The sequence below is a fragment of the Oryzias latipes genome, chromosome 5 (assembly GCF_053564925.1).
Source record: "Oryzias latipes strain Hd-rR chromosome 5, Olatipes_Hd-rR_3.1".
Lineage (NCBI taxonomy): Eukaryota > Metazoa > Chordata > Actinopteri > Beloniformes > Adrianichthyidae > Oryzias > Oryzias latipes.
Genome location: NC_136241.1, coordinates 12,388,612 through 12,415,317, shown reverse-complemented (window position 1 = coordinate 12,415,317; position 26,706 = coordinate 12,388,612). Strand labels below are relative to the sequence as shown.

Genomic DNA, 26,706 nt, shown 5'->3' with positions numbered 1-26,706 from the left:
CAACTTAAACTTTCTATTTCACTAAATAAAACAATTACAAAAGTAAAGTGGACTTCTTTTGTGATTTCGCTTGGCGCGCCCACTCGATATAAGGTGTGAGCGCAGAATGCCAGGACTGACCTCAGGCCAGCCTCTGTTGCTGACATCACCTCCTCTCCTCTCCTCTCGTCGCCTCGGCCCAGAGTCCCATCAAGGTCTGAGTCTCCCGCAGCGACCGAACGCGATGCGTCGACACCATTCATTCTGAGGCAGGAACTTCTTGCGCAGGACGCACGCACGCCCGCTCTGCTCCCAGGGTTACCGCTTTTTCCGAGAAGAACCAAAGCGCGGCGATGACAGAAGAAAGCCGAGGCAAGCGCAGGAAACAAGCCAACCCAAGGAGGAATCGAGGTAAGACACGTGAAGGGCTAGAAAGTTTGAAAAAGTTGATGCGGGTGGAAGATGTTGCAGCAGCCTTTCCTGCGAACCGCGCTGGTTGCGTTTTTGGTATTTTACGCACACGCCTGAATTCAGGCAAACTTATCCGCCTGCTGCGGAACGTCTTATTATTTTTTACCCTTCTAAATAAAACTCTTCGGAGCAAAAGTGAGAGTTACATGAAGTCGGATTTGCGTAGTTTGGGATTATTACATCCGGATTAATAGCTGTGCGTAATAAATCCAGGACGCAATTCCATAAAATCTGTGATTCTTCTCTCCTATTGTAAAAAAAAACAAACCAAAAAGCTCATCATTAGTTGCAAACTTAAACTGTCTGGTCGCAAGAATGTCAGCAACAAATTGCCAAAGTGTGTTACTGCTTACATCCTAAAATAAAAACTCTTGTGTTGTTTTCGAGTATTTTCCTTCAAATGTTTGCAACGCAAAAATAAGGAATTTGAGCACATTTCTGAATAATGTAAGGCTATTTATGTAAAGCATTCTAATTTTCTATATAAGTTAGAAAGTAAAAAAAAAAAATTAGAAATGAACTTAAAATCATAAAATAGGCTTCGTTTTCCCTGAATTTTTAGTTTCTCTACTGAATTCAGATATGCATTATTTGCAAATCAATGTCTACAGCAAATTTAAAATCTTAAATTTTCCCTTTTTTCTCTCCCTTGACTGACAATAACCTCATCAAGAAAGTATCTGGAGTCCACCTTCAGGTTTTAGATGTCAGTTATCAGTTTGTGAGTTGCACTTCCTACTTTGCTTCTTAGAGGAACTTCTAGGCAGCGTGCTGAATTTAGATACTTTGTTGTAACTTTGTTATGCCTGCAGCTCACACTGCCTTTTCAGTGTGGGCTTCTGTACTCACAAACAGATGGACACACACACCTGCAGACTGATGCCACTTCATCATAATATTTGCTTTTTCTTGCCTTTTCATGAAGCTGAAAATATATGTTAGAACTGAGCTTAACTCTCCTAACCCAACTCTAAAATTATCCACATCCTTGAACGGTGAATGTTTCTCGAACCCTAAATTTAACTCTCAATCTCTTTAAATATCTTGAGTGTTACATTAGATTCTTTAATTTAAACAAAATGTTTTTCTTTTATAGAGACAGATATAGATTTTTTTTTGGCAAAAGTACATGCAAACACTTTGCATGATAGATTTTTTTTCTTTTAGTGTTTCACAAAATTTACCACAAACCATGACAGGCAACTGTGTGCTGTCAAGAGTCCGTTAACTGCTTTTTCATTTAAGTTAACTGAATGTATTTCCTCATTTTATTAAGAAAGGTGTGAAGTTGAAGTTTCACCATGGGGAGTGGACACTGCGGCTGCTGATGTGCACACATGCACGCTCTCATCCTCGCCTGTCACATGGCAGGTTGTCGATCAACTGCACTCTGTTTTGCGACTCAACAGTATCACACTACTGTCAAGAGCTGACGAGGCCCTGTCACTTATCAGGAGGCCCCTGACAGGAGTCCAGTTCCTTTAATACTTCACAGGAGTGATAAGCATCACCTACTGATGGTTTCTGGTAAATTTGATGCTGTAGCGGGATTTGACAAACCGAACATTCAAAAAGTGATTGCAGGAAAAAGGAAATTGATTTCTAGCTGATATGAAGCAAAGAAACTGAGATGCGGAAAAAGTCAAGCTTGAATCTTGTCTTTCATACGTGCCTAATTTTTGTAACGACAAATCAAATCTCCCAATTAAATCTCAAAATCCATGCAATAATAATAAGCATCTTAAATTTGTGTGCGAGAACTTGATTTGGATCAATTTGGCAGGTCCGGCTTATGAGACAGAGATTTGGGTTCTTTTCCAAACCAGAAGAAGAGGGGGGGTTGGGCTTTTCTTCTCACTCCAAGGCGCCTATTGATTATGTCTCCGTCTCCCCTAATAAAACCGTCAATGTTAAGCAATATAAAGCAATGTGAAAAAATTACAGCTCTTCATTCCCCACAGATTGGAAACAGTGCCTGGATCAAAAGGGAAACATGTAGATTGAAGTGATAAGTTGCTTTATAAAAGTTATTAAAGAGGGAGTATATGAAAGAACATCATAGTGTCATTTGAAAGAAAAAGTCCTTTCTCTTCAGGATTTCTCTCAAAATTACAGTTTTTGAAAAAATAAAAACTCTTCCTTTGTAATAAATTACAATACTTTTTGAGATGTAAAATCATAAGAGACTTATAAATTAGGGGTTCCGCATTGTAATTGTTCTTTAGGATCAAAAACTGTTTCAATTTGAGGTTTTTCTGACTGTTGGTGTAAGGGCCCTCCCTTTCTGTCTCACAGTTAGCGACAGCATTATCACAGCAGCATCAGTGCTGATCTGACCCATCAAACTCTCTGCATCTGATGCAGGAATGTGTCGCCCCACAAGCGTATCTGTTCCTGTTTTCCACACTTTGTGTTTCAATAATTCATTAAAAAGTCTCGCTCGGTTGTTGAGTGGATGTGACTTTTTTAAGAGGGAGCGCTCCCTTTGTTTCTCTCGCTCCTTTTCTCATTTTCTTCTCTTTTCGAGAGCCAATTTATTTAAACTCCTTTCCCCTTTTTCTTCTTTCTCCTTCATTGATTTCCAAACCCCAGTCTTTGTATGCAGCTGGGGCCCAGCTGTGTGTCTGTGACTGTGCATGTGCACGCATTGGCATGTGTGTGTGTGCCTGTGTGGGTTTTTCTGGCACAGTGTTGCAGCAGAGAGCATACCACATTGTACGCGAAGGACTCAGAGCAACGAAAACAGAGGGAAAAGGGAACAAGAGAGAATTGGGTAGAAGCTTTGGAAGTAGAGGACTGACGTGCGAGTTGTACGGCGTGATTGGATCCTGCTGAAACGGCAGATGAAACAGCGCTTGGGGATGAGGGGTGTGGAGGCTGAGACAGCACTGAAGAGCTCCGGCACCACTGTTTATTACCAGGACTCTTCATGGGACTCGGCTCAGGCGTCAGAACTAGTGGGTGGGAGGTGCAGTAGAACCGACACAGAAGTGATGGGGTCGACTGAGCTGAAGACAGAAACAACAGTAATGCAGCATGAGACGGCAGCAGGGACTAAAGGCCATGTGAGGGCAGTGAGGGGATGCAGGATGGGTGACAGAATGTGGGATCATTCATGCTTCCCCACTCATCACAGACTTGTCCTCTGAGTTTAAAGCCATATCTCTTGCAAGAGCGGAGAGTCCCTTGACTGAGTCACCCTTTTTTTGTTTTGTTTTGAAGTAATTATTTATTTCAGCACATCTCGTTCTGATGTTTGACAAAGCAGTTCCATCCCTAACCATGTGTTTCTGTGTGTGGCTGCCACACAGCTAATTCTCTCCAAAGGGGAAAGGTTGGGGAAAAAGCTGCATAAAAGCATCTACTGAGGCACAGACCTTTGAAATCACTGGGGGCTGTTGGGATAACTCAATTAAACCATAACTAACTAGGATACAAAAGCAGATAAGTTATATCTCAAAGTAGACACTTTTTAAGAATGTTGGTTTAGCTAACAGCCGGGTGCACATGCATCCTTTTCAACCCCTGACATTTCCATATCCACTGGCAGTGCTCTTTGCACTGCCATGGCAGCGCTGCTCGGCATCAAGTCTATTTGCGGATCTTCCTTTGTTGCAGACAGAGCAAAGTTGCGTGTTTGATATGCTACACATGGCTGACAGAAGAAAAAGATTAAAACAGTTCAGAGAGGCAGGCTCAGTGCACGAAATTTATAGATATGTGCCATTTTATCACACCTCAAATTAAATTTGGAAACCCAGCTTCAGCTGTCATGTATTACAAGGCCCAGATGGGTGGCAGAAAGAAAAAGGAGAGCTGAAAAAAGACACAGCAGAGGGACGCACTCAGTGTGTGCCAGCTCTTGCCAATAAAGAGACTAGATTTAGCAGCTAGTGTAACCATGAACTGTTTCTCATGTGGTAGCAGGAGAAAAAGTTTACTGAGGGGCTTTTTTTCCAGCTGTGATCACCTCAGAGACAGAACATCACACATGCCTGGAAAAAGTGTTTTGAGCATTCATCAGTTCAGTAGACATTTATTTTTCAAGGTTTATGTCTTTCTCTGATTTCAAGCTGTCTCTGAGTTCCCCATATTTTATTTATTTTATATACTGTTTGCATTGTGGTTCCTGAAAAGTTTCCTCATTTAGGTAGTTTTGTAAAAGATAAAAGTCGCAGTGGAAATTTAATACTCAGCTCGGACTCAAGATACAAACTTGGCTTCAGTTGGAAATGGCTCGAAGAAGATTGCGCGTCGCATGGAGCATAATTTCAATTTCTGGCACAGCATTGGTAGCAGATTTTCTGTGATATTGTAGACTTTTGACTCAGGTGAAATATCAGATAACTGCAAGTTTCTCTTAGACACAAAGATTTCCCTTTTGAAAGTTGTCCTTTTTCCATGGAAGAAACTATTGAAATACAGCACATTTCATGTTCTGCAGGCTTTGATGATATTTTATGGAGCTGCACCAAGTTTGTTGTCCAAATATATATTTTTGAGATATTTCTAGTTTTTTTTTTAAAGTTGGAAATCTGTAATTTCTCTCATTCTGCTCTCACAGGTAAAACACAGATGCTCATTCCAGGAAGTGTGTCTGTTTTGCTATGCTGCTCAGTAAGGCATTTACAGACCAGATTCATTTTATTTCTCTATGTACAGTTTGGTCAAACAATGATTCTGGCTCAGTTGTGGAGTTTGATTAGACTACTGTTCCTGTCCCAGATCAGGACAGGACGTAAATCAATACATTGACTAAATTATGTCTGAGGGGGTTAGAGGGTTCGCGCCTTTCCAGGTCGTCAGTGTTGAACTTTTTCCAGCACTTCACACATCAATACATGGGTACCATGGTAACAGGAAGTAGGTCAACTTTGGAGCGCTCTACATGTTGTCTAAATTTGACTTTTGTTTTTTATTTTTTGTTGAAACAACTCAATTTGCTTCCATCCATCAAACCATCCATCCATGCATCCATCCTTTTTCTTGCTAGTGTTGCTTGCCTTTCAAAGCTGTTTTTGGACAAATGCAGAAAACATCCTAGACAGTTTCCCACACATTTATCTTATTCAGGATAGTAAGGCCATTTCCTAGTCTACTTCAGTTTAAAAAAAACTTTATATGCAAACTCAGTTTTAGTCAGACGGTATTCTTTTTTATACTTTGTTTAACAGAGCTTGTTAGGCTCAGAGCTGCTAAAGACAAAGCGAATCAGACACCTGTGCAGCATTTCTAACACAACTAAAGACAAGTGTTTACTGAAAGTCATTCTTTGCAGCTAATTATATATATTTTGACAATCAAAAACTTTTTGCACGCAAGAAAAAAAGTTTTAAAAAAAAGTCAAATTGACAAGTGTGATCTAGAGAGGATAGTAAGTGTTCTCCTCCTCTTTTCATCTGTCTCTCCTTGTACCTGTGATCACCTGGTACCACCTTTATCTGACCTGCACACACGCATACACACACACACACACACACACACACACTAAGATAATATACATAGCGTACACACTCAAAGGGAGTAAACACATTCCATTGGAGAGAGCATGTTTCAGCGCTTTTCTACCTGCCACCATTGAAGCTTCAGCTTCTTCAAACATGTTTAAAAGTTTTTCCAACCTTTATTTTTCCATTTTCTGTTGGATTCTAAAGCTAGTAAACACTATGTCGCTTCTTTTCACTGTTTCCAGTCACTTGTTTGAGTCAGGCAAAAGTTATGAGTGTGTGCCGGTAAAGAAATGTGTCAGATGATAACATCAGCACAAAAACATTTGTAATTAATAAAAAAAATTCTTATTTCTAAATGCTTTTTTTTCTAATTTAAATAAAGTTTTTCTCTGACTGGTGAAGCATTTTGAGGTCGTTAAATTTAGTATTCATCTCATAATAAATCATAAATGAACATCAGATCCCATCCATCAAAATATAAAAGTGCACACAGTTTTATATACCCTAAAGAGTTCATCATTGGAACCTGTAAGTTTTACTAAATCACAAATGTCGATGAATGAGGTCTTTCAGTTTTGAAAGAAGCATTTTTTTATTATTTGAGCTGTAGGCGAGACTGTTGGCGTGGAAGTAAGCCTTTGCTGATATCTCATCATCCCTTTTCTTTTTTTTAAACAATTTTACTGCTATCTTACAGTCCCTCACAACCCCAACCTCACATTAGTGGTGCCACAAAAATGGTGACCAATATTGGAGCTATCCAGCCGTACAGTTTAGAGCTAGATGCCAGCTCAGGCGATAAAAAACAAAGAATCTATTTGTCTACAAGTGGATGCATCAGAATGGACCAGAGCAGAGAGACTTTGGCCCGCCTATATCAGTTGCTGCGTCACAAAAGAAAGCTTATTCAAACAACACTTTTTTATTTGCTCCTGATTCACTATGATTTGAATAAAGTAATACTCAGAAGTGCAGTTTTCTTTTAAATCTTCCATCATGAGAGAAATGCCACAAAGACATCTTTAAAACACCATTTTTATTGGAGTGGGTCTTTAAGCACACATATCCAGGCTTGCAGTAAGAAACGGAGGGGAAAGACAGCCTGGCAGCATATCACAGGGACGTAACGTCATTGAATTGATAGAGGTATGAGTTAGGTGTGAATGTGTCCAGGCCTTATAATGATACATGGCTCCTAAAGACAGATCTGGAAGGTTTACATCCTCGACTTTCATTGTTGACACTTCCGTTTTTTGCTCCCTTCCACAGATTTTACACTTTTTCTGGCTTTCACTTGTCACTCCTCTTCATTCTCGCCTAATTTCCATCTGATCTTCCTTCAACGCCGCTTCTGCATGATTCAAATGTTCCATCGTTTTTACTCATTCATTGATTTTTCCATTTATATTTATCGCTCCGCTTTCTCCTGGTTTCATCCATCCATCCTCCTCTCCTCGCAGCCTGGACTCCCTCTACGCTCGGAACCGTGCGTTCTCCCCGACTCCTTCAGCGCCTCCCCTGTCCCTCACTGACACCACACGCTGCTCCCATCCCCCGAAAACCACTTCAAACAGTCAGCGCCATCAAAGACCACAGTCAGTCAGCCAGGCAGTCAGCCAGTAAGGCAGCCAGTCAGCCAGCCTTCTGCTTTGACTTAAAATTACTGTCGTCCCAGTCGCAAGGCTGCTTTCTTCCTCTGATACACATCAAAGATCCTCTTAAACTCCCAAAGTTTGCCTTTTAAGTGTTTTCTTGTTGGATCTTATTTGTGCACATCATTTCACCGGTTAAAGTTTTACACTCCTTCTTTCTTTTTCTCCCTCTGCTTCCTAAAATATCTCTTTTTCTTTTGCATTGGCTCAGTCTGTAATGACATGTGCACACTCACTTGTGCAGCTCTCCTGTCTTTGCATTTCTCACCATGACTTTAATTAGTTGCTTTTCCAAGATGTTGGTTTGGGGCTCACATGCACTCAAGCACACGTGCACACATGTATACTCAATGCAAACACACCGATGTGTATTTAAAACACTCATTCCCCGTGTGGGAACTGTATAACCACGAAACAACCAGTTTGATAACCTGGACTTTTTGTGTTTCCATTTTCATGTACACGTTCCTCTCAAAAGAAAAAAGTGACAGGACAAAATAGGGAGGCCAAAGCGAGAGCGACGAGGATGTGATGGCATGTGAGGAACGTTTTGAGAGAAGCACAAAGGAAATAAAAGCCCAGTGACACATTGCTTTTATCTCTGAAAAGCCTTGTAGGTCACATGTGGTCTCTTAAAATGTTTCGCTGTATTTCCGCTGGGAAATGTAATGTTGATATGGGCCAGAGGATGGCGCCACATCTGTATTTTAACCAAGCTAGAAAACCAGAGCGTCCTGTGTGAATCTCTACTAGGAAATAAAATGTGGTCATAAAATGCATTTCAAACAAGTTTGCATGTAAAACATTGTGCCGATGTTTTAGATAACTTTTTCTCTTTTGTATTTTTTTTGGTTTTGTTTTAGGGGATCTGTCAAAACATCTTAAAAATTGGACATGAAGAAACCCAGTGGGATAGCAAACATATTTGTTTCACCCTCAAAACACATCTGTGGAGACTGATGTAAAGTCACAGCTCCAACTGATGCAGCCAAATCCCACACCGCTTAACCGTAAAGCTTAAAGAAAAGTTTTATTTTGCACGTTACCCTATTAAAAAAAAAAAAAAAAACTTCAGAACCTTTGTATACCGGCAGAGAATGTTTTAATATTCAAAAGCAGCCACTATTGTGTGGTTTGTTGCACCAGTGTAAAAAATAAAAAGCCACATCAGAGGGCTGGAACAGTCCTTGAGCATTTTCATATGCAAGGAAAAGGAGGGAAAACAAATTTGGAGGGGGGAAGACAGGGAGTATTTATAGAGTGGTGTGAGAGTCTCTGTAATGACAGGAGTCTAATGAAGTAGAGTTTAGGTTTTGATTCACAATGTGGCGAGAGCGCGTGTCCCTCTGTGACCGTCATCCTGCATTCCTGCACCGGTCCCTTGGTACACGGAAACCAGGGGGAGGTGGAGGGCCAACTCCAAGCTAACCTTCTCACAAACAATGAAGCCTCGCTTCAGCGGAGGAGCAGGCGGCGTGATGGCACTGACACTGCGCTAACACCAGAACTTTCTACATAGGAGTGGAGCAGTTCAGTCAGGCAGGTCAGTGAGTCACTGACATGGTTAGTGACTCACACTTAACAATTCACCGTGACAGAGTAGGGAAGTCCAAAATGATGTTGTCGTCCTCTTCTTTTAGATCCTTTTGTGGGTAACAGTGAATCAGATGTGAACATAGGTGTGGATTGAAGACAGAGACAGTTCATTCAACCAGAGGCTGTAAGTTATTTTAAAAGCTTCATTAAAAAAAAAAAACCTTTATTTGTTAGCAGTTATATTTCTTAAAAGACTTGCTTGGAAAATCTAAACACATAAAATATATATTCATGAGGTTATTTTTTAATTGCTCTCATTACAGAAAGTTATTTTGTTGTTCAAGATTTCTCCTGAAGCTCCAACTGAATTTTTTTGTGTGTTTCTAACGTGTTCTTTTGGCATTTTTCTGATGATGGTGGACCTATAAAAAGAAAATTAAGATTGAATCAGTTTTTTTTGAGTATTTCTTAATTCAAATTCTTGTGAATTAAGGACACAAAAATGGAAATTCTTGCGGGTGTGACGTAGAACCTACCACGGCATGCCACAAGATCCATCCGATCCATTCTGATTCATCCAGACAAATAGATCCATGTACAAAACTGTGTGTCTGTGTAGCTCCGATATTGCTCCCCATTTATGTTGCACCAGTAATATTAGGTTGTGGTTGTAGTGGGCTGCAAGCTAGCGGGAGAGAGTGTAAACAGATGAATGATGAGAAGGGGGGCGGGCTTACCGGTACTCCACGTCAACAGTCCTGCGCACAACTAAGAGACGAATTTTCTAATGAACTCCTGCTGCTCTGCAGAAACGACGTCCTAGAAAACGACACAGGTTTTTTTGATTTTGGCTAAAAACAACATAATCATAATTAAAAGACCACTGGAAACACTTTTACATTAGATGAAAAGATGATCGGAGTTGGACTTTAAGTATTTCTATAATAATATTATAAAAAGTTAAAATAAACCACATGTAAAGAATAGAGGGGGAGTGGATTTCACACATGTTGAGGTACATACATGTTTATGAGCCTCAACAGAGCTTAGTGCCACTTTTTCTCATTTACTGCAGAACAGTTATAGCCACATAGATTTGCTTTGAAGGTAAAAAACGACGGAAAGTTGAGGAAACTTTTTTTTCACTGTTATTGTGGTGGTCGATGGGACAGGTAAACATTTTGGCAAGCAAGTGAAGCGGCAGCATACAGGAAACCTCTAGAGGAAGGAGACACACGACCACAAAGGCTCTCTCACACCTTGCCTCATTTTTGCAAAGAGAAAACTGATTGCTGCAATTTAGAATTCGAGACTCAGACAGAGCTAACTGTCACACATGCTAGAATACGGATGCTGTTAAACTCTTATGTCAGACCCTGAAGCCACAAAAAGGTTATAGTCGCTTGTCTGTTTGGGTAAAACTTGTTGAAATTTGGGGGTTTTCTGTTTGTAATCTGCAGCTCAGAAGCTTCAAGATAGTACATGGTTGATTACGGTCGATAAGGCAATTGAATGATACACAGAAATGCAGAAATCCTCTAAAAGAGAAGATTTTTAAGGCTGCAAAGTTAATCATAGATTTAAGAATGGATTTGTTGAATCAAAATCAGTAGGAACAGGCAAAAATTTGACTTTTTCAGGATCTTTTATGTTGTCTCACCTACATGTGGCATAACAAGCTCTAAAAGACTAAGTGTTTATGCTTTTAATGCTCTAATATCGACTCTTTGTGCCTTATTGTTCAAAGGTTTGAATCTATGTTTAATAGATTCTCTCGGAAGAGCTCAATGTGTCACTGGTGGTCGATAGAAAAAGTGCCCTAATCATGATAGCAGTAATGTAGAACATTTGTAGCAGAAGTGAGCTGTTTGCATGACTGAAGTGTGTAAAACGAGATCAGAATCATCGTCGCAAAGAATAAAACAAGATTAAGGGTGAAGGTAAAAATAAATACAAATACCTCCAGGCAGACTGGTTTGACCACACTGCATGCAGACCGTACTGTAAGTAACGCTTAGCTGGTGTGGTGGTTTTACTGTATCCCTTTTTGGGCTTGTTTGCTGTTCTTTTAATCTGTCTGTTAGGTCGCATCTGCGCAGGTTTTGATTTAGCATGTGTGGTTCACTGCTTCACAGATGTGACATGTAGATTGAGAACAGCAGATGAGCAGAACAGATATCAATCAACTTTCCAATACCTCCACCCCGTCGACGAGGCAGCTCTGTACACAGCAGTGACACCATTCAGCATGTTTTTTTTTTGGGGGGGGGGATACCCAATTTATTTGCAAGCCATCTTATAAATTCTATCATCCATGAAGGTAAATGAAGCGAACGCAGGTGACGTGGCTGATCAACTTTGAATCTGGAAGGCTTTGAAGGTAAAACCAATCTGTAGGATGTTCTGCTTTTGTGTCACAAAGACTGTAACTATGACATCTACTTTGAATCAAAGCAATATAGTTTCGGTACAGTACTTAAACATTAAAAAAATACTCCTCCAAATGCCATTTACCCTTGTTTTCCTACGTAAATGTAAAGCGATCCTTATAGTGTTCAGGTTACCAAACAGATGCCTGTAAGCCGCTGGCTGTTTCGAGCGCAGTATGCAGACACAATGGGGGGCATAGAGCTGTGACCTTGATGCTTTGGCATCATTTCAGCTTTGCTGTGTCCCAATCAAGCCCATATATATTGAATTTTTTGTCCCAAGCATGAACAATTACTGTTTTTTGTGTGTTTGATCGGTGAGTAACCTCTACTGCAAAGGTTACTGCATGCCTCTCATTTTGCCCACAAGACATCTTTTTTTTTTCTTTCTTTCTGCATTTCTCCGTGCTCAGTGAGAGTTTGTGCATGGGTAAACCGTATGTTTTGAGGGAATTTCCCTCTGCACCAGTTTCGTCACAGTTTGACCTCAGCTGGAGGATTTGTGTCAGGGACAGTTGAACACACTGCCCATCTGTCTGTCTGAAATATCTCCCTCTATCCGTCTCCTATCACCCTCTTACTCCACGGTCAATGCCTGTTGTGTCTTTGGTGTAGTTTGAGCGTGTCGCTCTGCTCCTGCACCGATGTTTGTGCATTGTCCCCCTTTCTCTGTCAAAGACCACAACACTGCATTCCAAACACGCTGCAGAATCACAAGGCAATGAACATGCACGCAAAGTTTTTGCATTTTGTTTTTCACAATAATGTGAGTTTCACGTCTCCATGACAGAGTTACACTTTCAATCTCACTGATTGCAGACAAAGCCAATGTATGCACTTTACACAAATGTGTGTCTGTTTACAAAACAATCAAAACTTTAGCTCTAATTTGTTGGAAGTTACAGATTTTCATGTAATGAAGCCGTAGTTTTTTTTTAAATTTGTTTTAGAAAATTCCTCCTAAGCAGATTAGTTTAACAGAAATGCCTCAAAAGTTTGAACAGACATATTTTCTGTGTTTTAGATCAATTAATTTTCTGATCACAATGTGTGGAATAAAAGCAATGAGAGGGTTCCCTCTCTTTGCAGAAAACTGATGTTTTCTATCTTAGTATGTCACATGAAGACATGCTAAAAGTAGCTGTCTTTTTTTCTTGTGTCCACTAAATCCTCACAGTGTGTTTCTTGTACTCCACTGGTGGATAAAACATGACTTGCACATTGACATCAAAGTGCTGCTTTGCTGCCTGTGTTGGTTAAAGCTCGGAGATCTGAGAAGCCGTCACCCCGAGAGACAGTGAGTTGCAGCTCAGTGGAAGGAGATCAGGTGGGAGGTGTTTGTTCATGGCTGCGGTCCTCCTCTGACTCATTAGCCGAATGTCAAACAGCAGATATGAATAGAAGAACTTTCACAGCAAGAATTTGTTTTAATCGGACACGTTTGATTTCCATGAGACATTGGTGGCCAAATGATCTCCCCCGATCCAAAGTGGGCTCCACAGATGACTATGGACTTGCCTCGCCTTTGAACTGCTATCGTAGGTACTGTAAAGTGCCTTAGCTCTCATCTTCCCGCTGTTGCTTTATCGGTCGGCTGGTGGGCGTTTTTGACCCCTTGTATGGTAATTTGCTGAGTCCAAAACAGCTTTGTGCGTGCTTTGACACGTGTGTGACCACCACGCTTTTGCCCGCATGAAAAGAAACCTCCTTTAACATGACAAAGCTGGGTGTTGTTTTTTCCTGAATTTGGTGGAGGAATGAAGAATTGTTGTTTGTGCAATCTGTGCTTTAAGTTTTATTAAATTAACATCAAATTATCAAATTATGAGCAGAACTTCTCAATGATGCTACTTGAGATCTTTCAAAAGCAGTAGTTTTAACCAATCGCAGCTACCTTACATCCTAATCCCAAATTGATATTTACTCTCGAAGATAGAGTTGTTTGAATGCAGGAATGTAATTCTTGTGAGTTTTTTTGTTAGACCATTTCCTGGCTTTGAAATAGAGCTGTGTGATTGTAAAAATAAGCACATATGGGATAGTTAAATCAGGTTGTGAACAGCCTTATTTGTTGCCATTTAAAATCAAAAGAAACAAACAAGTTAATTCCAAAGTAATTATCATAAGCTTACCCTTTAGCCACATAATTACAAAGCTGATACCAGATCACATGTGTGCATCGTAAAAATAAAGTGCAGCTTAGAGTGTTGCCGTTCAGTAGATACCCCCACGTAGCATATAAATAGTGCAGGATAAGACCGGCACTAAATCTGCCCTGCTAAATATAAAATGATTGAACAGTATTTTATTTTTAACTCTTTTTCTCACTTATCGTTTCTTTGGCTGTTTTTATTCATATTTAGCTATCTGTTTCCATCTCCCTCGCACACATAAGTCATCTCATAATAATGAGCGTCTGTATCCGGAACTGACTCAGCTATGAAGAAAATTGCTTTAGGTCATCAGAATTTCTGATCAGACTCACAGCCGATTGTCACCGTGGGGCGTAACGCAAAATATTGAAGCTTTTCGAGTGGTTTTGTGTGGTTCATGTTTTTTTTTTATTTACTTAAAAAAAACAGCAGATTGACATAGACACTCAAAAGAAGGGAGACAAAGTTCCAGGCAGACATGCTGGATGTTTTGGTTGCTGTGTGTCGCTGAGAGATGCAGATGGATTCAAACGGTGCTAAAGCGTTTCATCTGTAGACTAAAAGATTGACGATGTCAAGCATGATGCAGCACACTTCAGTTATTACTGTCTGGATATGAGTCATGATCTCTGCACGCACAGCAGGAGTTCACTGTTTTCTGCTGTGCTGTGTTTTTACCAGGAGACTCTTTCCTTAAACTGTTTTATGCTTACATCCTTCTTTACTTTCACCAGCAGCCTCCACTTCCTAGAGTCTGTTTAAAAAAAACCAAACTTACCCACTGTATTCAGGTTGATTATTGAGGAAACCATGGAGGCAACTGTGTGCAATGCAAAAAGTTTGAATAAAATATAAGTAAAAAAACCAACTTAAAATGTCTGTGGGTCTAAAGGATTGTTACCTGCACGAAAAGAAAAGAAAAAACAGGACAAAAGAAAATGACAGCATCCTGTTTTACTCACTGTCATGGGAGAGAAAATTGCTGCCCGTTTTATGCTAACCCTTACCAGATTTTCCTCTTACTTCTTCCAAGCAGTGTCTCTCACTATTCTAGGAATTTCCTTCAGGCTTTCAGTGTGATTACTGCTACATTGCATTGTCGTTTAGATCAATCTGTCGCATCTGAGGTACATTTGATCACCTACACTCCTCGTGGCACAGAGTCACTCCTTTCCGCCTTTGTGTACTTTCACATCGGCCTTGACATAAACAAATACATATGTAGGAGTTCCATTTTGAGCTAAGAAAACTGCATCGACTGACCTGCCAGGGCTTTAGGTGTTGATGTTTTGCGGACTGCCCCCTCTTCAGCACAGGGACTGTTGTTGCTCTTTCAGAATGTGTGTGTTCCTGTCCTCTAGATGTAAAGTCAATGAAAGAATGTGAATCATGAGTGTGTCATGGTGCGGGGGGTAAAAAAAAATCAAATGTATCCTCTGTTAAGGAAAAAAAGTTCTTTACAGTGGTAAGGTGTTTTGAAAACAAACCATTAAATTTGTATTTTAAATAATAGGATGAAGTCCCATTAAATAAATTCAATTTAGAAGCATCATCTTGAAAATAAAGGTGTTAAAATAGATTAGCAATCAATATTGCATTGTTCCTTTGACTCATTACAAGACAGGGAGCTCTGCTCTCCCACCACCAGTGACTTCTTCTTTATGACTCAAACCCAAATAATTATTTGTGTTTCTTAAATAGTTGTTGCTTTGTTCTGATTGCATTTTGTCAGACAGTGATCAGAAAGCCGAGTGTCATCAGGCAGAGCTTTGAAAATAAAAGCCTCTAAAATTACAGAAATGCTTTTCTGATTGTCAGTAATCATTTTTGGTACAAGCCTTTTTTTTAATGCTCTTTAATTTTTTTCTCTCTTTTTTTAAATCTTCTAAATTCTCACTGTTTGTCTTTTGTTATTGTTTTAGAAATTAAGAGTTTTAATTTTTTTTACTTCAAATTGTAATTAAGTTAAAACAGTTTTTAGTGTAAAAAACAATTCAACATTTTAAGAGAGATGTTTCTTTGATTAATGGGAAACTGCTGTCCCTAATGCTACAATTAAAACAGTTCATATTTGGTTAGATCAATATTATTAAAATTATATCTTCTGGTTTAAGTTATTGGAAAAAAATACTTTTTTTGGAAGCTGAAAACAAAAATACGGATTGTTCAAAAAATATCATTCTAAACTGCATATAAAGAGACTATCTATTTTAAATGTGTGATACGAAACACACAATGCATCAATGCAACAAAAGCAATGATCAATCAGTGACAATTTTTTTTTTTTTTATGTATTTCACTTAAGAAACATAATTTATTTCTAGCAATAGTCCAAACATTTGTTCCAATTTTTGTTTTTTTTCTTTAAGTATCTAAAAGGTAAACCATTTGCTATGAGCCAATTAAAAGAAAGTAAAAGTGTTATTAAGTGATGGATACCTGCTTGTTTTTTTCCAACAGTCTAATGACCCAATCTCATGTTTTCCTGCTGAACTAAAAATCTGTTAAAAACGCCTCATAATCATTTGAATATTGCATTATTCAGTAGCTACATTTCAAGACAGCTCTTGCATCTGAACCCTCCCTTCTAATTTTCGTCATGCTGCAGATGCAGAGCAAGTGAGTTCTCTTGGGTCGGAAGAAGAGGATAAGGTGGGTTTGTTGAGCCTGAGGCCACCGGACTGTCAGGAGGGCCCGGATAAGACGAGCCTGACTCCCAGCGAGGGGACAGAGGAGGCTGGCAGCCCTGCTCTCTCCACACAGCCGCACAGCCTCAGCCCTGGCGGCAGAAACGGCTGTGCCCAGGCGGAGTCAGGGGCCAAAGCCAGGGAGGACACCGCCTACATATCCACTGACGGAGGCCAGGAATCGCTGAGGATGTACTGTAAGTCATTAACTGAAGTTGTGCTGCTGTGTTTGGAAATACTCCAGATTTCCCGGGAAGCCGTCCTGCATGCAAAGAATCAAAACCTGGCTAAGACAGCGGCAAAGACAATATGTATGAGTAATGAAATAGTTGACAGCGGTGTGTACGTAAACAAGTTTGTACTGTTTTTTTCTGATGCAACATGATGCTTTTCGGAGCCCTGTAGATACACCTTTACATCAACTCCTTCTGAAACCAAACCTTCCCTACAAGCTGTTCCTTTTTTCACTGTTCTCTTTGAAAAGGCAACCTTCTGAAAGCATGACAAAAGAACTCATCCCACACAATGTCACAATATTTCCATGCATCAAAGAGGTGACGTTACGGTACTGAAATCAGCGCTGCGCGACGTGAGGCTTTCTCTTCTATTTAGGAGAGATCAAAGACTCACACGGCTTGCCTACTAACAATCACTTAGCTCCCTCGCCTCATGTGATTTGGTCTTGCCTGATGAAGGCAAAGCAGAGTTTTTACAGCACCCCACCACACCGACTCTTCCCTCCACCACATGAAAACAGCTCAAAATATGCCAACATCTGCAAACATTTGAAAAATCGTCCTCAAAGCGGCCGTGAGCCGAGTGGCTTGAGCAGTTATGGGGGCACCTCTTGCATCAACTACTTTTGTGGCTTTTGTCTCTCTGCCCGCTTGTCACTGCTCTCAAATGAGAAAAATACTAGAACTTAGATCCATATCTGCCTATCTTACGACTCCAACTTTTTTTTTATGTTTACTTTAAACAGTTTTTTTCCCTATTAATGTCTTCTTTTTCTCTGCACAGTGATCCTCTGACCAAAGACAGATAGAAACTCTGAATTCATTTTCTTTTCATGCAGAAGCCCTCTGCGAGAAAGCTGAAAGAACGCTACAAATCCTTATGATCTGATAGATGTGAAGCGTTCCACCATCGCCTTCTTAAAAGCAATACATTTTGTCACCAACAATAACAATAAAAGTCCCACAACAAAGTGAAGTCACATTTACTCCGATTATTACAACCCCTGCAAAAGTTTTTTTTGGTTAAAAAAAAAATCAATTCAGGCAAAAGTTCAGGCGCGTCATTTATTCCCAAAGACTGCTTTTAAATTAATTCAGAAAATCCAGGAGCTCAGTCTAATCCTTTGAGTAGTTTTGCCCTTTTATTGTGAGTAAACAACCTTTTTAGCGCAATTTCAAAAATAAACCCAAATCCTTAGAAGGATTATTGTAAAAGAACAGAAAATATCTGAGTTTGTTACAGCTTTGTGCAATACATTTATAGTCAAAAGGTCCCTTTTTTTCTTTAATGTGCGGAAAAATAATGAACAAAATAGATTACAGCTATATACACTTTGGGTTTTATTGGGGGTTTGTTTTATGATGAAAACCATCCAAGCTTTTTTTCTTTTCGTAAAACAATAAGAAAAAAGTTAAATGTTGAAAAGTCTTTCACAAAATTTTACCAACAAACTTATAAGGTTGTTTATTACCATTGTGTTTATCAGCTAAAATGTTCACATGGCTTATCAGTTTATTCTAATTTATCTTTCTCTTTAGGTAAGAGTTCAGACTCACAGAATTCTTTAGAGGATTTATCTCACTTTGGAATTTTGGCTCATTTGAGGAAAGCCTCTACCTCAGCCAGTATCTGGGACCACCTGAACCACAATGGAGAGGCAGATGTTTACCGCTCCAGCAGACACGATGATCTCCCACCTGCCATTTGGTCACCAGGAGCTCAGCAGTGCTCACCTGAAGGAGCAGGTAAACTTCAGCAATCATGATAATGAACGTGTCAGCGGACATTTCTACTCAGTCGGTCACCCTAGAGTCACTTGTTCCTTTTTCTCATTTTCTGCACCATACAGTTTTTTTTTTAACTTAAGCTACCTTATCATATATAGGAAATAATAACGGCATTAATAATGGGTCAATGTTACAGATTGGCATGTGAAAAGTATCTGAATGAGTGGGCTATGAGGATATGAGACTTCTGCTGATGACAGCAAGACTAATAACCTGACCACAGACCTCGCCACACATCTGTCAATCATGTAAAAGCTGCAACTAAGAGCAAAAAAAAAAAATACAGCCACAAGTGGAGATTCATCAGGTACAGAATTACAGCTACCATTGTGCAGGGTTACTTCCACAATCTTCTGTTTTTTGTCTGTTAATGTTAATGATATAGGTAGTCTGAAAGAAAGCATCCTTTTTCTGGTGAAGATTTAAGATTAAGCAGTCTAGAGTTCCACCTTAAAAACAGATTATGGTTATGATATGAAAGGGTGCAAAACACTCACCACACAAATGTGACCAGTTAACTTTCACACGTAGATCTTAAAAAAAAAAAAATTAACTAAAGTGCAAACTAGATGCACATCAGTAACATAAAGACAGATTCAAAATATTTTCATTTAAAAATATCCTAAATAATACTTGACACAACTGTTTAAATACTTTTTTTTTAAATTATCTTTGAGGGTTGATAGGCTATGACGTACTAACCTTTCTTTTTATGCTTTTTATGTTGCAAAGCTTCAAAGTGTCGTATTTCAAGAAGTTTTAATATTTGAAAACCGACAGCTAAAATGCTGATATGGGAGATTTGGTAGATAGTAAATTGTGAAAAAAAAAGAACTTAAAAGAATTAAATAAAAAGAAAGTAGAAAGAATATTAAATTCTAAATCTAAAATTCTGCTTTATATGATTATGTATACTTTATTATTATTATTTTTGTAAAGTAATTGTGCAGATTTACTAAACTGTTAGGTGTAATCATAGCTCACATTCTGAAGTTTGTCTATCGCATAATATCTAAAACGTTTTTATTAAATTAATATTTGAAAAGGACAGAGAATGAAAGTTTCTTTTCCATGTTTTTAAAAATGAGGGAACATTATTTTAGATGCACATAATGGAAAAATGAAGGTGTGACGAGAAAAAACATCACTAATTTATTAAACATTCTAATTTGTGTTGTTTGAAAGCTTTTAGGTGACATTTGATTTCCTTCCTGGTTTCAGAAGGATTATTATCTTTCAGAAGTGGATTATTAGAAAAAAAGACAATTACACTCTGCAAAGAATTTTGGGTAACTTTGTTTTTCTGGGCGCCATATCGCAAAGGCATTATACGAAGTCAAGCAGATGTTGCAGAGTAGCTTCAAACTTTTGCACTTTTTCTTTCGCTCTTCTTCAAGAACACAATAATATCTAAATATATCTCAGCTAACTAACCAACATAAAAAAACGAACAAGCCTGGGTATACTCTCAATAACTAATTACATTTATTGACAAAGACCCACTTTTTAAGATTGATTCTACACTTTAACCATTTAAAATGTTATATTAATATATTTTCAATTAAAAAGCTTTTAAATTTTGCAGAAAATTACATTTTTGAAACAGCGGCTTGTTAAAGAGAAGATCCTGCAATGACTGCATGTTTTCACATGAAGGGATTTTATTTTGTTATTACATTTGTTTGCTTTTCTTTCTCTCATGGCTCTTTGTTAATTTCTAATCGCATTTCTGCCAAACTTTAAAGAGATTCCTTCTGCAACAATGGTCTCCATGAGGCAAGACTGTCTGTGTGTTTTTTTTAATAAATCTTCACATTCTTTTAACTCTGTAGCTAGATACTGATAATATTTATGACAGAATCTGTGAATGATTTAAATGATAAAAAGATTTTTTTAAAAAGCAGCTTTTTTGCAGAAGAATAAAAGTAAAGCACCTCATAGGCAACATTCCATCAGTCCGAGGAAAACTAATTTATTTACTATGGCTTTCTTCTGCTTCAAAGGACACAATAACTTCATCTGCAGAATTTGCTTATGCAGGTTTCAAAAGCTCTAAGAAAGACCATAAATAATAGCAAATGCAGAAGGATCTTCGTGTGTTAAATCCCACCTGTCTCTCTGCTTGGCCTCCAGATTCGGGCCAAGTGCAGCAGCGCTGTCCGTTCTGTCACAGAATGTTCCTGCGAGGAGCTTCTCTGAGGGACCATGTCAAATTCTGCCAGGATCGAGACGGGGGTCCCATGGTCTGCCCGCTCTGTGGGTACACATCCACCTTCAGTTCCCACATGGAACGCCACCTATTGCTCCACAACCAACTACAGGACAAGGTGAGACACAAAGTGAGGAAACAAATCATAAATGACTCAAACTAAATCTTTAATTTAGTGCTCCTTGTTGTCATTTATTGAAAAATGTGTGTTTTATGCACTCTGATGGTGATAATGTCTGATCAACCCAGGCTAGCATCACTTTCGATCAAGGAATGGACAACAGGAAGTTCAAATGTTTACAGTGTGGAAAAGCTTTTAAATACAAACACCACCTCAAAGAACATCTCAGAATCCATAGTGGTGAGACTAAATTACATCATTCTATCACTCTGCTATTGTTTTCATTGTATGCTTCATGTGAGGATTCAGCAGTATGAAATTTTATCCAGATTGATGTGGTGAAGGAAGTTAATGCAACTCATCACTGGTGGAGATAATGGTGCAATCACACCCATCCCTTTGCTGTTTTCTTCTTCTTTTAGGGGAAAAACCATACCAGTGTTCCAACTGCAAGAAACGTTTCTCCCATTCGGGCTCCTACAGCTCCCATTTGAGCAGCAAGAAGTGCCTTAGTGGTGGAGGGCATGTTGGGTTAAATGCCAGCGGATTGCTCAACGGACATAGCCAAAATTCCTACCCCCATTCCCATTCAACATCTCCCTCTGCTGGAAAATCCAGTGACGACTCAGTGCTGGCTTCACAAAACCAGGAAAGCACGAGAGCCATGGGTCAAGCGACCACAGATCCTCAGCAGATGTTACTGCAGGACCTCAAACCAAACACCACAAGCCTCATCAGCACCTCAAGCATGTCCAGGTCATGGAGTCCTTCGCCAGAGCTTCCCCCGAGAGCCAGTTTTCTTAAAGGGAATACTCTGCTGCCTTTTTTCCACTCCGGGACCAGATTTGAGCAGATGCTGCAGGGGGTGCTTCACAGAGACACAGATAAGGACATGGATAAAGAAAAAGTAGAGGACAGGAATGGGGTTTACAATGGGGGAGGGCATGAGAAAAAGGTTTCACCAGAGAGAAGTAAAGAAGCAGTGAGATCTAGTGACGGGGAGACCAGTTTGTTTGGGGTGATATGTCGCTGGTGCCTGCAGCTTTTTCCCAACATGGCTGTACTTCTGCAGCATGAGCGCTACCTCTGTAAGAACAACAGGGAAGCAGTTGAAGTGTCTGATGGCTTTCAAAGGAAAGATCAGTCGTCGCCACCAATGTTCTTCCCCAGATCTTCTTTCCAGCCTGAGAAAAACAAACCGAGTGAAGTTCTCAATGGATTTAGTGGGAAAAAATCCCCTATAGAAAAGCCCAGCTGGCACTCTGTACCACAACAGCTTTTGGTTGCATCTGCACCAAGCAGCAATCCCCTGTCCTCACATATGTACTGGTCCAGTCAAGAAAGGGGAAGCCCAAGACGGCTTATGCACCGTTCTCCGGAGGAAGCGTCACCTCGAAGCAGAAGAAGAGTTCCGTCAGGATTGAGCTCTCCTGCCTGCCTGGATCTCACCAGCTGTCCACCTCAAATCTCACCGCCCCAAAAAGACTTTGTCAGTTCCTGGTCAGCACAGAATGAACCGCTCGACCTCTCCCTTCCCAAGCGGCTGTCTGAGAAAAGGTGGAGCAACAAAACCCTGAATGGTGTGTCAGTCAGAGGAGAAAGGTTTGGCAGGTTGGGCTCAGTTTCACATCTGACCTTAGGTCAGGGCTCAGTCTTTAGTGGGGCTCCTGCTTTTCCAGGCTCTTTATACAATGGATTTCCAATGTTTAGTCAACCTGGTGTTGGACTGTCAGTGCACGATGGAGCATCTCCATTTAGCCAAACAGCTAACTGTACTGGATTTCAATCTCCTTTAGCTTACATGTTAAAAGTGGATGCAGAGGCAGCATGGAAGAAGATCCTCCAGGAAGGACAGGGGCTAATGGTTGGTTTCTTGTTAATACAGTGCACTGCAAATGCTACAGAGGTTACTCCTAACGTATAGACAAATATAGATTGTTTGTTTTGCTTCCCTTGCAGAGTGAAACATTGAATCGTGGTGATTTGGATTATCTCTCTTTAATCGATGACGGGTTGGAAGGAGAAGGAGGGCCAGGAAGGAAGAGGCTAAAGAAAACAGATGAAGGACTGTATGCTTGTGACATCTGTGATAAAACCTTCCAGAAGAGCAGCTCTCTGCTCCGACACAAATACGAGCACACAGGTTAGTGACTCATGCAGTTTGCGCCCACAAATGTGATAGGCGCCGTTTCTTTTTTTTAACGTCCGCCATTTGTAAGTCATTTGCAGATGTTAGCACTCCCTCTTTTATCTTTTCCACTTTTTTCTGAAGGGGGGAGCGCATAACCATGGTTACATTTTTATATTAGAAAAATATGCTAGCAGGACTTTCTGTGTCACAATGTCCTCTCGATTTGGATCTCTGCAAAATTCAGATGGACAACAAAAAAAAATAATTAATAGCTACATCTCAGACTACACAGGTTTCACAGGTTGTTATGTTTAAATCAGAACAGGATATGCATTAGGAGTTTCTCCTGTCTTGAAAAAAAAAGTCAGGCAAGGTTCATAAATAGGAAGAATCTTACAGAACCAAACCTTCTAAATGGATAAAACCCAACTTGAATTGCTTTTCCTTTTTCTTTTTAACCATCTCCAAGTTTGAGAAAAAACCAAACCCTCTTTCTGCTACTGTTAGCACGGCGGAGGAGGAGTAACAATTTGGGCTTTTTTTGTAGTCATGAAACCCTTTCATCTTACAGTCATTGGATTCACCGTGAACTCCTTTGTATTCTGGAGTATTGTGAGGTAAATGTTAGGCCATTATCTGAATCTTACTAAAACTGGGTCATGTAACAGAATATGCCAGAAAAAGAGAGGTTGAAAAAAAAAGAACCTACAGTTTTGTATCCATCAAGTCAAACCTTAGTTAAAACAGTAAGAAATTTGTAAAGAAGACTAAAATTTGTAAAGTATGATAATTGTATTTTTAACGTGTTATTGTGGCATTTTTCTGATGATGGAGGACATATGTAAAAAAATTAAGCTTTAAATAATATTTCTGCTAAAAGGTGGGAACAGGGATGGGATGGGGTTACTCTGTGCCGACAGCCAACAACCCAGAGGAGAATTTCTGATGAACTACTGCCGCTCTGCAGAAACTATGGCCAAGAAAACAGTACAGGTTTTTTATTTGGGCTAAATTGAATCAGGATTAAAAGACCACTGGGAACGCATTTGCAATAGATCAAAATATGATCAGAGCGGGGCTTTAACGCCTGACAGACAAATAAATACCTGTTTCTAAATGAAAGAAGAGCTGCTCAACATTTGACCTCGGCCCTCTGAGGCAGATGTTATAAAGGTTTTTTTGTTTTTGTTTTATTTTATTAAATTTCAGTGTCATAAAAGGTTGCTGAACAATAATAAAAAATCCTTTGTAAAATACACAATATATTTATACATTTTTTACATTTATTATTTGAAGAACATTTTTTTGCAAGACTGTTCTTTAAAAACTAAACAGCAAAAGTTTCCTTTCTAAAAACGTTTTCAGTTTTACTTTCATATTAGATGTTTCTCAGTGGTAAGTGATCTTTGCTGTGCTTGCAGGGCTCGAGCGTTTGATACCGGCTCACCGTCTCAAAGCTTTTAGTCTTGGCAATTGACAACATTGTCTGAAAGGGTTTTATTGAGCGAAACACTTTCAAGATATTCCAGCTAAAGCATTTAAATGTGTTTTCTATAAAAAAAAGGAGTTTTAAATTTGCTTTTATGAAAATAAAAACATATATGTATCATTACAGGCAAGCGACCTCATGAGTGCAAGATCTGCCACAAGGCCTTCAAACATAAACACCATCTGATTGAACACAGCCGGCTGCACTCTGGAGAGAAGCCCTATCAATGTGACAAGTGTGGCAAGCGCTTCTCTCATTCAGGTTCCTACTCCCAGCATATGAACCACCGCTACGCCTACTGCAGCAAAGACCAGGATCTAGACCAGGATCAGGAGGAGATGCTGCTCACTCCAGGAGCGGGAGGCCTGGCTCGGGAAACCTCTCTGTCCATGGATGACACTCCGACGGGCCACTCTTTTCTCTCAGACTCAAGTCTGGATGGCGCTGTGGATGCTCTCAAAGAAGAGGAGGACGAGGAGGAGGTCGGAGTGAGTGAGGCACTTGTGAACTTGTCAGAAGCCGCCAGTGACCTGGGAGGTAGTCCCACCCAGCGGTCGCTGATAGCAGAGAGTGGAGCACAGATTGAGAAAAACGATTTGAATGTGAGGAATCGTGAATATAAGAGAGGAAGTGACACGTGGGACAAAAGCACTGAGAACCAAAATAAAGATATGGACGAAATGAGCTCAAACGCGAAAGATCTCCTTCAAACACATATGTAAGAAGACTCCAAAAATCCATTACAATGCACATTTTTATATATATGTTTGTAGTCATGAAGCAGCCCATCTGATTGTCGTAAGATAAAGGTATACACAGAAACAGCCATCAACTTCATGGCCTTAAGTGAGACTTAGCCAAGCTAAGCATTATTGTTGGCAATATGAATAACGGTTACATGTTTTTTTTTTTCATTTCAATATTTTCAAAGTAAAGATAATTTGAGGGTCTGCAACAGACACACAGCATTTTAGTGTGAAACATCTCAATTCCTTATGCAAAAAAGGTTGGTTTTTTTTGTGTCAAACATTCACAAAAACTCATGTTTGGATGAAGTTTGATGCATAGAATTCAATACATCTGTTGTATTTTCACACAAATGAGTACACTCTAGCCTTCAGCCCTCGAGTCTGTCGATTTTAAGACGCATGATGCTACTCAGAAGGTGCTGGTACCAGCTTACAGATAAAGCCATACGAATATCCGGTTTAAATATTTATTATTCTGCGTAAAAGTGGGTTTAGTCATCCGTTTTGTGGTCCGATACTTGTTTTAGGAGTAAGACAACATGTTAAAAAGGCTTTTTCAGCCGTTTCCTTGTGTCATAGGTTTGTGTGTGTCACTGCACAACTTTTGTCATTTATGCTGTGAAATCAAAAGGTACAACCACCTCTTGTCCTCAGGTTAACCACAACGCTCAGTGGCTTTAATCAGTCAGCCATCTGTCTAATGTCACTAGTAAGCAGCAAAAAGAGGAACACGTGTAACATGGTTTTTTTTTTATATAGTTTCAACAAAAACCAGTCAACTGGGCATTTTTTAAGCATGGTTTCAAGAACAGTCCTTTCTGCATTGCTATGTGGGGTGGTAAGTGAGGCAAAATATGACATTAGAGTCAAGTCTGGGTTTTAACTCCCCTTGGAGCTGCTCTAAATTCATGAAGTGCTAACGTGACATCAATTTCTTGTAATAACATAATAAGCTAGAGTGTATGTTTTTACTCGTCTGGATTACAAGAATGCTACACATTTGTCTGTTAAGGTGTGGCATCAAGGACCTATAGATCAGTTCCAAACTTCTTCTGCTGTGCAGTCAAGGTGAAAAGTGCCTCGGATGTACTCAGACACTGTGAGTAATCCAACCAAACCTTGGTACTGTGAGATAAGACGATGGTGCATGAGGTGTGACTAAGCTTGCAGCATTCATGCATACAATGTGCCAAAGACACATTTTGGTCATTATGGTTGTGTGTGTGTGCTTGTCAGCAAAGATATGCATAGGAAATGCACTAACTGCTATCCTGTTTTTGCTCAGTTCCTCACCTGTAAGAGAAAAAAAATGGCCAAAGAAGTATTTTTACTCTGTTTCACATACATTTTTAATACACATGCTCTTCTTGTTTTTCTACAAAAACAATTTTTTATATTTACTTTTTTTAAAGCAACGTTTTGCATGTTTTTTTTAGTGTTTGTAATAAAACTGTACATAATTTGTCACCAAAATCTTGTATTTCCATTTATTTTTTTAATTAAAAAGTTTTATATTTTTTCCTGTCTTGTCCTGATTCATGCTGATTTTATAAAAAAAATGTGAGGGGATTCAAACAACTCATTAACTTTATAAAAACACTATGCATTATTTTCTGTAATTCTCAA

The 26,706-nt window shown here is 39.4% G+C and overlaps 1 protein-coding gene across 3 annotated transcripts; it reads left to right on the top strand.

The window, feature by feature from the left end:
• The first annotated feature begins 147 nt into the window (after positions 1-147).
• On the top strand, positions 148-26,597 carry LOC101162998 (zinc finger E-box-binding homeobox 2). Of its 3 annotated transcripts, none has more exons than XM_004068768.5 (8): positions 148-390; positions 16,279-16,554; positions 18,133-18,339; positions 20,515-20,708; positions 20,840-20,951; positions 21,134-22,575; positions 22,671-22,854; positions 24,458-26,597. In XM_004068768.5, exons 1-8 carry the CDS (start codon positions 333-335, stop codon positions 25,051-25,053), a joined length of 3,069 nt encoding a protein of 1,022 aa, XP_004068816.1. In that variant the 5' UTR covers positions 148-332; the 3' UTR covers positions 25,054-26,597. The 3 variants fall into 3 exon arrangements, with proteins under 3 accessions (XP_004068816.1, XP_078803219.1, XP_078803220.1); XM_078947093.1 differs by having other exon boundaries at positions 195-390; positions 20,515-20,720; XM_078947094.1 differs by lacking the exon at positions 148-390 and adding an exon at positions 12,814-13,059 and having other exon boundaries at positions 20,515-20,720.
• The last annotated feature ends 109 nt before the right edge of the window (positions 26,598-26,706 follow it).